The sequence below is a fragment of the Larus michahellis genome, chromosome 9 (genome assembly GCF_964199755.1).
Source record: "Larus michahellis chromosome 9, bLarMic1.1, whole genome shotgun sequence".
In the NCBI taxonomy this organism is placed as follows: Eukaryota; Metazoa; Chordata; class Aves; order Charadriiformes; family Laridae; genus Larus; species Larus michahellis.
Window position 1 is genome coordinate 9,872,173 of NC_133904.1, and position 16,016 is coordinate 9,888,188.

Genomic DNA, 16,016 nt, shown 5'->3' on the forward strand with positions numbered 1-16,016 from the left:
AAAGCTTTAAAAAGCTTCTCACATGTGAGATGCATCTCACAGCAAAGGATTTACTAAATCATCTAAGAGACTTTTCACTCGGTGTATAAAATCGGAGACCAGCCATGGCTGTTCCTTTTTGTATCTTAATTGGGTTTTGTAACAAAGTCATTTTGTCTCCTTTGCAGACAACTTCAGCAGCAGCAAGCAGAACTTGAAGTACATCAAAGAGATGGGCTGTCATCCTATGACTTATCTCAGGTGAAATTTCGCAAGTTTTTATTTTTGTGCCTGTGATCTTTTAAAACGTAAAGCAGTGGCAGATTTCAGCAAAATTAAAAATACATTCTGATTGTCCCCAAATTCCTTTTCACTAAATATGATGGAGGGAATTACCTTCCTCTGTGTATCTTGACAGGTGCCTGTTCCAAGTATACCAGCTAATGTTCATGAGGGTGGAAAGTCTGTGGAAAAGCCTGATGCTATCTTCTCCCAAGAGAGAGATCCTAGATTTGCTGAGATGTTTGCTGGAATAACTGCTTGTAAGTGGATGTCTCTGATGTTTAATTTTTAATACTGTGTTAAGCTTGGTTACATGATGTGGAGCACAGCTTCAAGAGAGTGAAGAGAAACTACAGCGTGGCAGAGACATTTCCAAGCAACGTCAATCTTCAGGACATTTCCTAGAATTTGCCTTTAGTTGATAATTCCCCTAAAGATGATGAGGAGTAAATTCAAGGAGGGTAGGACAGCTTTTGTATCACCAAAGCTACCTAGTTTTGATTCTCTTTTCATTTCACAGGGGCACCTTAAGCAGTGTTCATAGATACTAAATGTACTGAGCAGAACTTGCCGTTTCCAAGTATATATTTTCTTTCTTAAACAGCAGGTGTGAGTTCATATCTCTAAATAGACATGGATTAAGAAAGTTACCCTGTAGTCTCAAGATAGGCTTGCAATTTTTTATCAAATCACCAGCTTTTGCATTGATGCTTTCGGAGTCTTACGCTGCCTTGAAGTGTAATAATGTTTTCTGGTCAGTTGAGGCATCTCCAGTCAAGTTACCTGTCCGTGAGTCCTTGCTCGTTTCCCCACAACTTCTTAAATTGTTGGCAAGTTCTTAAAAGAGTGATAGGAGTCTCAGCAATAGTACATTCATCTATGTTCTGTGAAAATTACTGCAAGGACAGAGAGTCCTTATGGAGTGCCCTCACCGAAGGCTTTCCCAGCCCTGTTCCAAGAGGTAGCAGCCAGCTTGTCCGTTGGACGGACGTAGCTGACTCCAACTAGCCCCAACCTGTGCTGCCTCTTGCCCTAATAGACAGAAGTCATTGAGAAGGCTGGCAGCTGAAGGGGTCATCCGAAATATATCTGTAGGAAACCAGGCTTATTAATTCCACTGCTCGTGGAAGAACTTGTTAATTGTTTATTGTTCTTAACTGTCCTCACAGAAAAAGAGAAGTTTTTACATTTGTTTTAAATAAATCAATGTGCAAGCGTCACGCAGTGCATGAAGGAAACAACCCACAGGGTTTGACTCCAGGGGTGTTGGGAGATGACCTCACTGTGTTGGTTTCTTATGTCTGGCTTGGCCTTTTCAAATGGAGAAGGCATTGTAACTGCAGGGTAGACTTGATATTCTGTCCTCCTGTGGATGGGAGTTCTCTGTTATCCCTGTTCATCCTTGTCTATCTACTCTAACAGAGAAGTCAACAGCTGAGGCCATAAAAGGGGTCCATTAGAAGGTAGCAAGACTCCAGCCTTAAACACGGGAACATGTTTTTCCAGGCGAAGAACATCTTGCTTTTTGGCTGCCTTATTGGCTCTTTTTCAGACAGCTCTCCACTGTTTGTGGGGAGGGGTTAGGGTTAAGCGCCTAGCAAGCTGTGAGGTTATGTTCTTGGAAATGCCATTTCTCTTTTCATTCTTATCAATTTACAGGCAATGCTTTTTTTGGGACATTCTCCCTGTCAGAATTTCTCATGGGAGCTGTGATCAAGGTCTTCTCTGAATGATAAAAAGAGAAGGTTCGCAGTTAGAGATGAGATATGCTGTCCAAAACCAATATTGACAGACCTGCGTGCTGCCTGCAAGACATTTGCATTATGTTGATACCCGATCTCGTTCTCTGCAACGTTCTGTAAAAATACAGGTTTGACAGAGGGAGATTGTTGCCATAATTGCATGCAGTGGCCACACATAATTAAAAAACAAAAGTGAGGACAGGAAGCAAGTGCCTTGGGGCACAGAATGATGCGGCTCCTACAGAGATCTTCATTCTAAGGGCAGAAACAGTGGTCCTGCTGGGAGAAGGATTTATCATTGACCAGTAAAGTCATAGAGTTTAGAGAGAAACAGGTGTCTAAGGATGCAGGTAAAACAACAAAACAAAATGGGTTTTCAGTTGTGTACCAAAGGTGAGAGCAGAGTAGTAGTGTGTAAAGCCCTGAGCGGGAATACGGCTGGGAGAGATGTGGGCCAGATTCAGAGGCCAAAAAGCATTCGATGTAACTCAGGAAAGAGATCTTAAAGCCTATTTAGCAGCTTGTGATTAGTTTAGCCATTCCCTTTGTCTTGGCCTCATCCTGCGGCACAGACCTCGGTAGCTGCCATGGCAACTCCGCTCCACTTGAGGAATTCCAGTTCATTTAAGGCACTCTCAATTTTGCTGGTGAGTTGTTCTCAAATATCTGAAGTACCCGCAGGATTTTGGCTCAGTCTCTTCCAACCCTGAGAATTTGGTATTCCTGTAAAGGGTGGCCTTAGAAAATAGGACATCTCGTGCAAAAAAAGGCAAAATCATCTGTCCTTCTCAGAGATATCGCAACACATTCTCAATTCTTCCTGCTACATATGAAACCTTCTCTAGATCTCGTCCTCATTTCTCCTTGTTTTTTTGTATGGGAGCGTAGGTTTGCAGCCCAGACTCAGTGTCTCTGCTGGGCAATATGTAGCCAGTGAGGAATTTCTACAGATTTCTACTTTGCAGAGGAAAAGCAATGACAGCTTGCATCGGTAGCATGTGCCCTCCTTCTCTGAGGCTCCTGTACGGTTATTGGAGGTGGTTTTTTTTTCCTTTGGGAAAGCGAGCTTAGATTCTTGTTAGGAACGTTAGGAGAACTTAGGTAACAGAGGAGAGCTGGTGTGCGTTGGAGGCCTTTGGCGAACCACACTCACAAGGTCTCTAAAAGCTAGGGAAAACTAAAAAATACTTCTGTTACTTGTGAGTTGAGTGAGCCTTGTGTCCAGGAGACCATCTTGTGAAATGAGTGGGAATCTGAAAAGAGCCAAGGGGAAAATGAGGAGGCAGACCTGATTTCTGGGTCTGTCAGAGGTGCGTAGCAACAGATGATTGCAAAGCCATCAGCGACTTGCGTAGTGTTTTGCACTTGGAGGTAGTAAGGGGAGATGGGGAAAGTAAATAAATGGTGGTGGAGCACACCTTTAAATTATTTTAAGAACAGTAGTAGTAGTAGTGAGGTTTCCCTGGGCTTTGGAATAATCTGGTGCCAGAAAATTAAATTAAGGGACCAAATGGTGCTGTTCACCCAATCTTGTTTCATTCAATTAGAGATTGATCTCCAGTTGCCACGTTAAGAGTGGACTATAAAAGTTAATGGCATCTCCGTATGCGTGTTATTCACTGTGCTAGTCTGTCTTACACCCTGCTGGGATGCTTGCTTCCTATTTCATGGCTCCCTCAAGCCACGTATAGGACAGCAGAACCTGTGAGAGACCGGTGTTTTGCGCTGCCGCAGCTCAGGCACGTCAGTCTTGCAGATGCTCAGAAGCAAAGTGCCTCCATCCACCTGTGAGACTGACATGCAGGTAGGGGCTGCAGGATGACCCAGGTTTGCAGGTGGTCGCCCCGAGATCTGCAGGCGTGCCACCAAGCTGCTTGGGAGAGTCGGGTACTCCTCTCCGGCTGTCCTGGAGGGAGGCGGGCTGTCAAATGATATGCACAGGGGTTTTTTGACAGCATTCCTGGAGGGCTTCTTCTGGAGGCAGAAATGCACCCTTGCCTGAGGCCACCCCCAGGCAGGCCATGGAGATGCACGTGCATCAGACCTTCTTCAGACTAGGCTTGTTTCATGTGGCATTCCTCCATTCCCCTGGGCAGATTCTCCCATCTTTCTTCCATAAAACCTTTGTTCCCCTTTCCAGTCTGTAGCTGGGACTCATGCACCCATCACTCCCCGCTCTCTGTCTCCCATTTCCCCTCCTGCCTGCGTGGTGGGGAGCAGCTTCCAGCGGGCACAGAGAAGGTCTGGGCTGCGCGGCTGGAGGGCACGTACCAGTCCTATGTTCCATGCAAACAATAGCATTAATGAGGTGCATCCTGGGAAGAGGGGCTGAAGTAGACACAGACCAGCTGTGCCTCTCGTTTCATACCCAATAGTCATATAGCCCTTCTGCGTCATTCTTAATGTGTCCACGGGGCTTCTTCATAAATCTTCAAGAAGGAAAGGAAAATTCCTGCTGCATATATACATTGCGATGCTCATTAAATAATTTTGCCTTAGTTTTCTCATCCTCTAAACTTTTCTCTATCTGCGATTTTCTTTTTCTTTTGTAGCAGATAAAAAAATGATGGCCTCGGCATCCACAGCAGGAAACCAGCAGCTTTACTCACAGGGAAGCCCATTTCAGCCAGGACATTCGGGAAAGACTTTCAGGTACTGTCGTCCAGATCCTGAACGTATCACTTTCTGTCTGAGAGCGGGGGACTGTTCCCCTTTGATCTGGTGGAAACGAATCTGACCTTAGGTGCGAGGGTTTTCTTTATGTGAATGAACTTTGCTTTGCATACGCTCCACTCCCACGCGACATCTCAGCACTTGGACTAGGCTTACAAGCTGAGAAGATTTGGATATCTCTGTTAAAAATAGTGGCTGCTAAATAAATACTGGTTGCTGTGATGATGTAATTGGACAAAGCTAAAAAGCAGCAACAGATCATGAAGGGAAACAAATCTGAGGGGTGATGGGGCAGGCTCAGAGATCGGAGGAACATTCATCCAGCCTAGGAAGGTGCGAAGATTTGGTTTGCAGTTACAGCTGTCAGTGCTTCTGATGGCTGCTTCGGAGAGCATCAGTGCGGACGCCTTATTAAAGGGAGCAGAGGGATGCTTCATCCATAGTCCGCAGGGACGGCTGGGACGTGGGCATGAACGGTTTTCTGAGACAACTTCTGAATACACACAAGGTGGTGGTCCAGCATTTCCTGAGGAATCTTTGTGTTACTCGGAGTTCAGGTCGTTGCCTACCAGCTGGCAACACACATTTGGCTAATATGAAGTTTAAGAGTTTGCCTGCATTTCCAGTCACTTTTTGAGAGCGTGGTAACAGTGATTGTATTTACCTACATGCCCTTCATATCACCATTCTGGGACCGTGATACTGAAGTTCCATTCTCCTGTTTTAGACCAACCGAGGTTGTGAAAGTGAAGGAACAGCCATTCGGAGGCTGTCAGTTCCAGGAATTAGGAAACATCTGCAAACTATAATTTCATTTAAACCGATGTGTTCTTAAAGTTATAATTGCTAATAATCTCAGTGGGGAGAAATAAAATCCCATGCATATGTTTTGTCAAATTAAAACCAAGAATAATTTGGGGGGGAATGACAGTAAATTTAAATGTCTCTTAATTGGATATTGTATATTACTGAATAGTTGACTTGCTGTCTTGGGGTTTGGCGTGTGTTTTGTTCGTTTCCTTTGTCAATTCCTGATGGTTTAACTATAGCTTTTTTCCTACTGCTGTTCTATTACATCAAGCAATGACACATCTGCTAGCATTTCCACCCGCGATGAACTGCCCTCCCCGAATGCTCTCCGGGCTGATCCATTTGGTGGCTGAGCTTGGGCAGCCTTGAGGCACTATTTTGCAGACTCCTGGTTTCGCAGTTTGTATTCCAGATGCAGTCCAGGCCCCTCAGACGATGGGACTTGCCAGTCCAGCGGGGAAGGTGTTGGCAGTCGGGCCGGCCCTCCCCAGAAGCTGTTGTGTGCTTCCAACTCCAGCCAGATTTAGATGGATTTTCTGGTCCACATTTCCTTCTTTGGAGACTCTGTGGTAGTAAAATATAAAAATAAAATAATAAAAAAGCAAACTCTACAAAGAATTTCTAAACACACACTTTGCTTTTAGGCAGCTTAAGACAGACAGAATAACAACTCCGGTGTTCAAATGCCTGCCACGTTTTGCTTAGCACTCTGGGAGGGATTTTGTCAGCCTTCTCGGAGGATTCAGATTCCTGCTTCCTCTCTGCTCAGCCTTGTTTACTTCTTTTCCCAGTCTGCTCTCTTCTTTCTCTGTAGGATTATGAAAATAGACAATAGGGAAGGGATTGGAGAAAAGAGCCAGCTGTTTCAATTGATGCACAAAAGCATTTTTATGTGTTGTGTCTTCATTTCTATTCATTTATATATTTATGTATGACATGTAAAATAATATCTATATATTTATAGATATAAAAAAATATCAAAGCACATTCACAATGTGTGGTTATATAGATTCAGTTGTTCAAGACTTCCATGAGAATAAAATGGTCAAGTGGAGCAGTCCTTCATAAAATTTTCCTTATAATTAGGAATTTCTGGGAAATTCCTCTGTAGTGAAATTCAGGAATTAGGATACAGTTAACATAAACAAGCTCCTCTGGAAATTCTTTTTTTCTTTTTTTTTTAATTCCAAAGCTATTACATTAGTTTAAGTTTCTGTCTTGATTATTCTTTTGCCTGGGTATATAACTGCATGCTCTTCTTCAGCATCATTTGTTGAAAATAGGAATTAAAAGCTCACATTTTAAATACATAACACACACTTCTTCATTTCCCAGGCAGGAAACAAAGAAAGAAGTACTTATAAGTATCGTCTTTTTGTACATCTTCATTTAGGATGGTATTTAAGTCAATGCTTCAATAACGTTGGGGGTTGGAACTAGATGATCTTTAAGGTCCTTTCCAACCCGAACCATTCTATGATTCTGTGAATGTTGACTTTAAGCACAAATTGAAAATTAAGAATCTGCTTGAATGCTCTCTGCAAGCAGGTTGGGTATTTTTAATGCATTAATTATTGAACTAGTATGGAGCTAAGTGTTAATGCACCGTGTGCCAGACTGATCTTATTCCTGCATGCCCTTTCAAAGAGATTATAGAAGTTTAATTCAGAATAATTCTGCCCTCTGCGTCTATTCGAAGTGACATTTTAGAATGCCAATATGTTTCATAGTTTTGTGATGGATTTAAGTCATTTTTTATGAAGACAGATTGAACAGTTAGTTTTAATGCGATTATGAAAATTTCCGTATCTGGAATGCTGTTTGTGCATCGAGAATGTATCCTACAAACGAGGCACTGTTTCTGTTCCTTCAGCTCATCCGTGGTACACGTGCCTGGCGTGAACGACATCCAGTCGTCTTCATCGACAGGCCAGAACCTGACACAGATATCTCGCCAGCTGAATCAGGGTCAGGTTGCCTGGACAGGAAATCGCCCCCCGTTTCCAGGACAGGTATTGAGTAAAAGTGTTTTGTCTTCATGGTCATTAAAGATTTGCAATCTCTGTGCTTTTTACAAAAGAATTAGTAAAACCCCATTTATAACGTGATTAAACTCACTTTGTCGTTATCATTTGTGGTTGGAGAGAAATCAGTTCCCCCAATTCTGTTCCTTGGCAGGTTGTAACAATTGGAGACAGCTGCCCTACACATAACTGCGTTTAGTTTGTTATAGCATTCATAATAGTGGCAGTCGCTACACTGACATAAATCGCAGTGGAAGGTCTTGGTCCTGCACTTACTTTTATATGCGCACTGAATGAAATAAAAGAGGACAGCTGTTAGGCGTTAGTATTAAGCCTAACATGGAATCTTTCTTGGACCAAGGCCTTGCACTCGGCAAGTGAGCAGTGTAACCGGGAAGGGGCGCATACGAATCCAGGCCGAGTTCAGAGCAGAGGGTATTTAGCCTGTTGCCCCCCGCCGTGGGCACTGCCCAGTGTAGCTCACGCTGCATCAGGTGCTGGAGAAACAGCACATCCCTCCATCAGATGCCCCGCGCTTGGCAATGTCAGCCCAGAAACCGCCTCTCTTGTTCTGGGTAACAACAAAAAAAGCTCTTCTGAAACTCTGTTAAAGACAAATAACATGAAATAATCATGTTTGGTCTATCACTAACACTGCTCTTAATCATTCTTGACTTCCCATTGTTCAGTAGGCTAGAATGGCACGTTGGGGCGGGCACTAAATAATTTTGCAGTAACTGAATTGTTTCCACATTAATCACAGTAATCCTGCCCAGCCCTCAGCGTGCCATGGTTATTCTGTCACACCTGTTTAATGAAATCCAGTCATAACATTTTATTTTTTTTTTAAACGATATGGAGGATGCTAAAAATGACTAAAAAGAAATTACTCATCCCTCTTACTGTCCAAATTCTGTCCAAGTCCACAGAGCTTGTATGTGAGTGTGGGGAAACTGGAATTCATTCACCCATCGTAAATAAAGTAAAATAGAGTTAAGCCTTGCAGAAGTTACACCTCATGTTCTCACCATCATTGTGGAAAGCTTTAGAAATGTGCGATTTCTTAGCTTGGAACTGAGCTGAAGACTTAATAGCATCTTCATCGTGTTATATGCCTGTTGGGATCTGTTTGCCTCCCCCAGCTCCCCTGCATTTTCCCAAGCAAATAGCTTCACTTGAGCGCTCTGATTGCCCATAACAGTGCACGCTGTTAGAAGTATCCAGAGATGGAATCACCTCTAATTTCTATTTGTGGAATTAGGCAGTGAGTTTTTCTTGGAACTGCCGGATTTGTTCATAACGCGGGAAATCATTTATAGGCAGATTGTGTCTGTAGCATTACACGTTGCTGTAGCCCATGACTTTGGATGAGACACTTCTCCTCCCTTACTCTCAGAGTACGTTGTGCGTGTCTCAAAGCCGTCTTGCAATGTTTCATCGTTTGTGTAACATTCTTGGAGATCCTCTGACAAAGCCATTATGTAGATGAAAATGACAGCAAGTTGGTTTTTAATTCCCTTGAATTAACTCAGCTGCCCAGGTAAAGCAAAGTTAGACTGTTTCTTCCCTCCTCCCAGGGCTGGTGGTTCACACTCCCTCCCAAGCCTTTTTCAAGGCAAAATAGCATTGCTGCCTGTACTAGTTAGGCAGGGAGAGAAGGCAGCTCATTAGCTTTGAAACTACTTTGACCATTTACCCCCAAGCGCTGGAGACTCTGGTCCTCTGAGAACTGCATTTATTCTGCAAGACGTTCAGATAACCGTGATTTTACTGTGGCACTGCAAAATCAAAACACCTGGTAAATAAAGGGGAACTCTTTATACCCGTTCGGTTTGAGATTAATCCTTGTAGTAGAGGTGAAGGGGATCATGTTTTTCCAAATAGCTCTGATACTGAGTACACGTGAGTTAATGAGCAGGAGAGCTGCAAGTGTTGGTTTATAGTCTGTTGTCTTCTTTATGCAGCAATAAGTTGTCTTTAACAGAGATGAAATATGGCTGAGACAGGAATAACGTGCCTGTTTGCATCTGCAGAGTTTATTTAGCCTGTGCTTTACATTGTTAAAAAGTGAGTCTGCTGTGCTCTTCCTCAACAATAAACTCATTCCTTTGTTTTATCCCTTATTCCTCAGCAAATTCCATCTCAGTCTGGCAAGGCTCAGTCGTCTCCCTTCGGAATTGGAACAAGTCACACCTACCCAGCCGATCCGTCGTCATACAGCCCCCTTTCCAGCCCAGCCACCTCTTCTCCGAGTGGGAATGCCTACTCCAGCTTAGCAAACCGAAGTGCAGGGTTTGGTAAGTTTTAAATGACGCAGCACAGAAACGCACATAGAAATTAAACTCTCCAGCATTAACGTCATTAAAAATCTTCCAACCTGTTTGTTTGGTGGGTCAGTTGGGAAGCCCAGGCACATCCTGGGCTGCATCAAAAGAAGCGTGGCCAGCAGGTCGGGGGAGGTGATTCTGCCCCTCTACTCTGCTCTGGTGAGACCCCACCTGGAGTATTGCATGGAGCCCTCAGCACAAGAAGGACAGGGACCTACTGGAACGGGTCCAGCAGAGGGCCACAAAGATATCAGAGGGCTGGAGCACCTCTGCTGTGAGGACAGGCTGAGAGAGTTGGGGTTGTTCAGCCTGGAGAAGAGAAGGCTCCAGGGAGACCTTATAGCGGCCTTCCAGTACCTAAAGGGGGACATAGGAAGGATGGGGAGGGACTCTTTGTCAGGGAGTGTAGTGGTAGGACACAGGGGTAACAGTTTCAAACTGAAGGAGGGTAGATTTAGATTGGTTATTAGGAAGAAATTCTTTCCTGTGAGGGTGGTGAGACACTGGAACAGGTTGCCCAGAGAAGCTGTGGCTGCCCCATCCCTGGAGGTGTTCAAGGCCAGGCTGGACGGGGCTTTGAGCAGCCTGGTCTGGTGGGAGGTGTCCCTGCCCAGGGCAGGGGGTTGGAACTGGATGATCTTTAAGGTCCCTTCCAACCCAAACCATTCTACGATTCTATGAAAGGGTTTTGCTTTCTCCCATTGAGCAGAGCTGACTGAGGGCACCTGTTGCCTCCATGCTGCGTCTCCTCCACATCCAACACATTTCAGAATATTGTGGCATTTTATGGTATGAGGCCCTTTTTTTTTTTTTTTTTTTTTTTTCCCTTCAGTAAATGATGTCGTGAAAGATTCAAAAGTTCCTTACATCACTAGTACACACCCTCCCAAATTATGGTCAGCAGGTTCAATTTCTTTTCACTTCTCAGGAGAACACTTAAATAGCACAAATTTACATTCTTTTCATTTTTCAACTTCCCTGACTGCGCGCTGGTGTCCTCTGGCCCAGAGATGGCTTGTTGGAGTTTGGCTGGAGGCAGGATTTTTTTGTACCCGCACTGCTACTAACCTAATCAGAGGAGGTGCCATGTTTTGAAATGGTTTTCTTTTACGATTACGCGCTAATTTAGTGGCTTTTCAGTGGGTGACCCCTCGGTAAGTTTTCTTCACTCAGAGTTTTCTTCACTCATTCAAGAGTAAAAAAAATTACAAATCCATCAGTGCTAAACACGCGTGGAGTCCGTGAAGAATGTTGCTGGCTGATGACAATGAGCAATTCCAAAAAGCATAGGTAGCCGTGTGCTGATGTGTGTCATTTTTCTCTTATCCCTGGAGAATAAAACTGGCGCAGGCTGTGGCGGCTGAGCCTGACGGCGTGCGGACCTGCGCCCCGTTGCCTAGAAAAAGCGCATTGAAATGGAGCTCTTCCCACAGAGCTTATTCATGCCTCCATTTCCCACCAGGCTTTGTACGTTTGTTTACGAGACAGCCTTGCATTTCAGGCCTAAGCTACTTGGCAAGAACCCTTTCACCTAATGAGAAACATTTCCTGACCTACATCAGTTTGGATGCTATTAATAACGCAGCCTTCGCAGAGGCGAACGTCTTGAACCTCCGGCGGGCAGTAACCGTTTTGCTGAAAAGAAGCATCATTTGCCTCACTGAGTTAATTTCAATGTATTGTTCGGAGAATAAAAATAATAAAAATAAGCAACTTACGGCTTTCTTTTGAAGGGGGACTTAGATGAATGTTGTTTTGGCCCATAAAATGGCTGCAGGGTTTCTGAGTCAGCTGAATTACTGGCTGCGGTAACGTCAGTAAGGGAAGAGCTGTAATTATCTACTTCAGATGTGATAGAAATACATCACCACAGCCTCCTTACTTTCCTGTAAAATGTTCGCTTTATCTGTTTTGCACGGTTTAGCTGGTAGCCAAAAGGACTGGATCAAGCACGTGTTTCTGTGTTTTCTGAAGCCATGGCTATACGCAGTGACTGATTTGACACGATCGAGTCTGGTTGTCAGAGACCTGACGTAGCGCGTGGGTGGAAGTTTGGCACAGGAAACTTGCCACCCTTGGCAAAGGGCACTGGTAATTGGGAAGAACCAGCTGTACCCAGCTTGGCGCTCTGAACTGAGGGGAAAATAGGCAAAAATAGTAGAAGTAGCTATATGGAAAAAAAAAAAAAAAAAGAAAAACAAGAGAAAATGTTTGGGGGAAAGCATAAGCCTGGTGGCAAGCTTTCTAAGATGCTAATTCTTAGAAGGAGACGTTGTAAATAATTGAAGGAAAATTATCCAAACCTTTTATACATTTGGGGCCAGCCTGTAGAAATACAGGGTGAAATGAGTCCAGCTTAAGTGTGACGTCTGACTGTACTCATGAAAAGTGTCTGTGTAATAGGTGACCAAATTAATGTGTGTGGCATCGTAGGGCTTTTTTTCTGAACTATTCAGAAGAAATGTGTCGCCCTGCAATTATCATTTTAAGTGTACTTACCATAAAACCTCGCTGTTTGCATTGGTCTGTGAAATTTAAATGCTCTCAGACTTTTAAGAAACCATCACCATCCAAACCGGATAATAATTTGCTATAAGCTGGGATGTTAAATAAATGATTTTTCAGCTGTAATATTGGAGGACAAGATAGTCCAGCAAACAGCACTCTGTATTTAATACAGCAGTGTCTGCATTTAATACAGCAAGGCCATTTGTTGATCTTACTGTTTTTACATCTGCTTACAAAATCTGAAAGCGTGCTTCTTAGACGGTAAGGTGTGATATGGTAAGGTGGTAAGCAGTTGCATACTGCTCTGCAAGAATTAGTCTTTTAAAGAGAAAGGGTGTTCAGATGATGCAGTTTGGTTTTTTAGTGACATGGCAAATATTCCTTATTAGTGATTAAAAAGTAGTGGAGGGATGCTTGAAAGAAAATTGTCTTCCAATGCCCGGCTTGTGGTGTCCCTGTGTGTTTTGCTGTGAGGAAATTGGCCTGCCGTGCCTGTGCAGTCCCGAGATGAGCTTTGCTCTGGGTTGGCCCCCACCCTGCGGTCAGGGTTGGAACTCCCTTTGGCTTCCACCCCGCAAGGGCTGGGTGTCACTCGGGGTCTTTTCACAGAATCACAGGGCTTGGAAGGGACCTCTGGAGATCATCTAGTCCAACCCCCTGCCAGAGCAGGGTCACCCAGAGCAGGTCACACAGGAACGCGTCCAGGGGGGTTCTGAATGTCTCCAGAGACGGAGACTCCACCACCTCTCTGGGCAGCCTGTGCCAGGGCTCTGCCACCCTCAAAGGAAAGAAGTTCCTCCTCATGTTTAGGTAGAACTTCCTATGGTCAAGTTTGTGCCTGTTACCTCTTGTCCTGTCTCTGGGCACCACTGAAAAGAGCCTGGCCCCATCCTCCTGACACCCGCCCTTTAAGTATTTATAAGCTTTGACACGGTCCCCCCTCAGTCGTCTTTTTTACAGAATAAAAAGACCCAAGTCCCTCAGCCTTTCTTCATAAGAGAGGTGTTCCCATTCCCTAATCGTCTCGGTAGCTCTCTGCTGCACCCTCTCCAGCAGTTCCCTGTCCTTCTTGAACCGGGGAGCCCAGAACTGGACACAGTGCTCCAGGTGCGGCCTCACCAAGGCAGAGCAGAGGGGGAGGATGACCTCCCTCGACCTGCTGGCCACACTCTTCTGGATGCCCCCCAGGATGCCACTGGCCTTCTTGGCCACAAGGGCACATTGCTGGCTCATGGTCATCCTGTTGTCCACCAGGGCTCCCAGGTCTCTTTCCACAGAGCTGCTCTCCAGCAGGTCAGTCCCCAACCTGTACTGGTGCAGGGGGTTATTCCCTGCAAGGTGCAGCACCCTACACTTGCCCGCGTTGAATTTCATGAGGTTTCTCTCCTTTCTCTCTAAGACTCATTTGCAAACACAGGCGTTGATGGATGTAGCCTCAAAAGCAGGTGGGCGTTTTGAAGGAGCTGCTCTCTGACTTGTGCCCTTTCTCCCCCGTCCAGCTGAAGGTGGACAGAGCAGCGGCCAGTTCCAGGGGAGACCTTCCGAAGTCTGGTCCCAGTGGCAGAGCCAACATCACAACCAGCAAAGCGGCGACCAGCATTCGCACCCACAGCCCAGTCAGACCGAGGTGTTCCAGGTGAGGAGAGTTCAGTCAGCCCAAATCCCTCTGACAACTTCTCACTGCTGAGGTGAAGAACCGTGGCCCTCCATGACCAGGGTGCCAGCAGGGCTTGGAGTAGTTCCCTCCTTCTGTGAGCTGCCGTAACTTTGCTCTGGCATCAGCTACAACTACAAGGTTTTGTTTTCTGCTGAACAGCAGCATCTTTGCTGATTTAGAATGCTCTTTTCCCTTCTTTTTGCACCCTGTACTTAGGTGCATTTTGCAGGGAAACCATGAAATAGTCCCAAATAGAGCGTCTTGGTGCTCGCCTCTAAAATCCCAGTCAAGTCCAATTAGACATCAGTGTAATTCTGTGAGAATTCAAGCAGGAAAGGATTTGGATACTGCATAGTATCGTAGAATTGTCATGGAAGAGTGGCCAATAATTTTTTAAGGTTAAACCCAGTCAGATATCAGAGAGCTGGTAAACAATCCTCTTCAACTACCTGATGCTCTAGTGACATGAGATGCTCTAGTGACAGAGATTGGGGGGGGCGGGGGGGGGTTGTGTGTGTATGGTTGGACTCGATGATCTCAAAGGTCCTTTCCAACCATGAAGATTCTATGATTCTATGACTCTAATCTTGTAATAGGAAGTACAATTTTAGGCCTTCACTACAGATGGAGTGGGACTTTGTAAGTTAACTAATAAGGTTTCTGTCCTTGTATAACTTGTTTTTAAGTTAGATCAAGAAGACAGTTTGCAACAAAACAGTGCAGATAAATGCAGAAGAGACAGTTGAAGCCCCAAGCATAGAAGTGGAGCACCTCATTATCTTTTAGAAGTAAATTCACCTGCAAGACCAGGCTTGTGCTCGTTTGCTCACAGGAGCGCGGCAGAAGAGACGTTAGCCTGAAAATATTCCTGTGTGAATGAACCATTGCTTCACACAGGAACAAAGAACATCGCTACATCTGGAATAACGACCTGTCTGCGTGCCCCGTGGCCCAGGCAAGATTAAGCTCTTGCATCTCTTTCTGTAAGCAAAGTTTAATCGCTTTGCGCATACTTCAACCCAAAAGCATATTCAAGGGAATTCCAGTGGGGCCGATGGCAGCGTGGATCGATGGCCCGCAGAGACACGGGGCTCCGAGCAGCGTCTTCCTTGTGTCCCAGACAAGTGCTGTGTCCCAGCAGACGTCTTACGAAATGTGTGGGAAAGAGAAAGGGAGAACTGGGCTCACTGCAGAGCGCTTGGAGGTGACTCTGCATTTGGAGGGAATTAGGATAATAGCTGGATGTGACGAGAAACGTGGATGAGCTCAGTTCAAAGGCCTCCAAGAAGTTGCCTGGACTGTTTGTGCCTGAAGCCAGGCGTGGGTTATCAGGAGGGAGGCAGACTGGAGAGGGGAGCTTCCCTGCCGGGGCTGTACCCAAGGTGACCTTGCCCCGAGGCCCCGGCAGCAGAAACACCTTCAGAGATGGAAATTTAAACAGGTGGGGACAGCTACAGCTTCCCCTTGGCTGGGGAGGAATGTGGGAAAACATTAAATAAGTGCAAGTTTTGGTCAGAAAGTGAAGGCTGACCCTGGCAGCTGAGAAACTGCCAGTCGTGTTCACGGCCTCTTTCCCCACCGTGGGCAGGAATGCTACAGACCCCTCAGACGCGCCTCAGTCTGTCTTTATTGCGGGGTAACTTCTCAGTGCACAGCAGCTCTCAGTAGTTATTCCATTACCGAGCAGATCTTGTGAGCAGATCTTTAGGTGGTGTTTTGTTGTGAGGATAACGAGCCGTCCCTGGCAAAACCTGGCTTCGCAGTGAGAGTTTATTATTGCAAGGCCTGACAGGAAAAGCCAGCGTAAACTCTGGTTTTCTCAGCAAGGGGTATCTTTTCCCTGTGGCTTCGGTCTCCGGCTGAGAGGAAAGGTTGAGTATTTTTCGAAGCCTCCTGCAGGGACCTCACTCGGCTCGAGACACGTGGGAGCAATTACCATGAAATCCCATTTCTCCTGAGAAGTTCCTGCTACTCCCTCTGCCTTGAAAGCTCCTTGGGCCTCTGGTTAGCTGGG

General features: G+C 45.4%; 1 protein-coding gene across 4 annotated transcripts in view; it reads left to right on the forward strand.

The window, feature by feature from the left end:
• The window catches only part of ARNT2 (aryl hydrocarbon receptor nuclear translocator 2), a 108,119-nt gene that overhangs the window by 87,156 nt on the left and 4,947 nt on the right, over positions 1-16,016 (forward strand). For all 4 annotated transcript variants that reach the window (XM_074599864.1, XM_074599866.1, XM_074599865.1 and 1 more), the window contains 6 exons: positions 168-240; positions 398-521; positions 4,556-4,655; positions 7,360-7,498; positions 9,642-9,807; positions 13,845-13,981. In XM_074599864.1, coding sequence (XP_074455965.1) covers positions 168-240; positions 398-521; positions 4,556-4,655; positions 7,360-7,498; positions 9,642-9,807; positions 13,845-13,981 — 739 coding nt within the window. The remainder of the gene's footprint in view (positions 1-167; positions 241-397; positions 522-4,555; positions 4,656-7,359; positions 7,499-9,641; positions 9,808-13,844; positions 13,982-16,016) is intronic.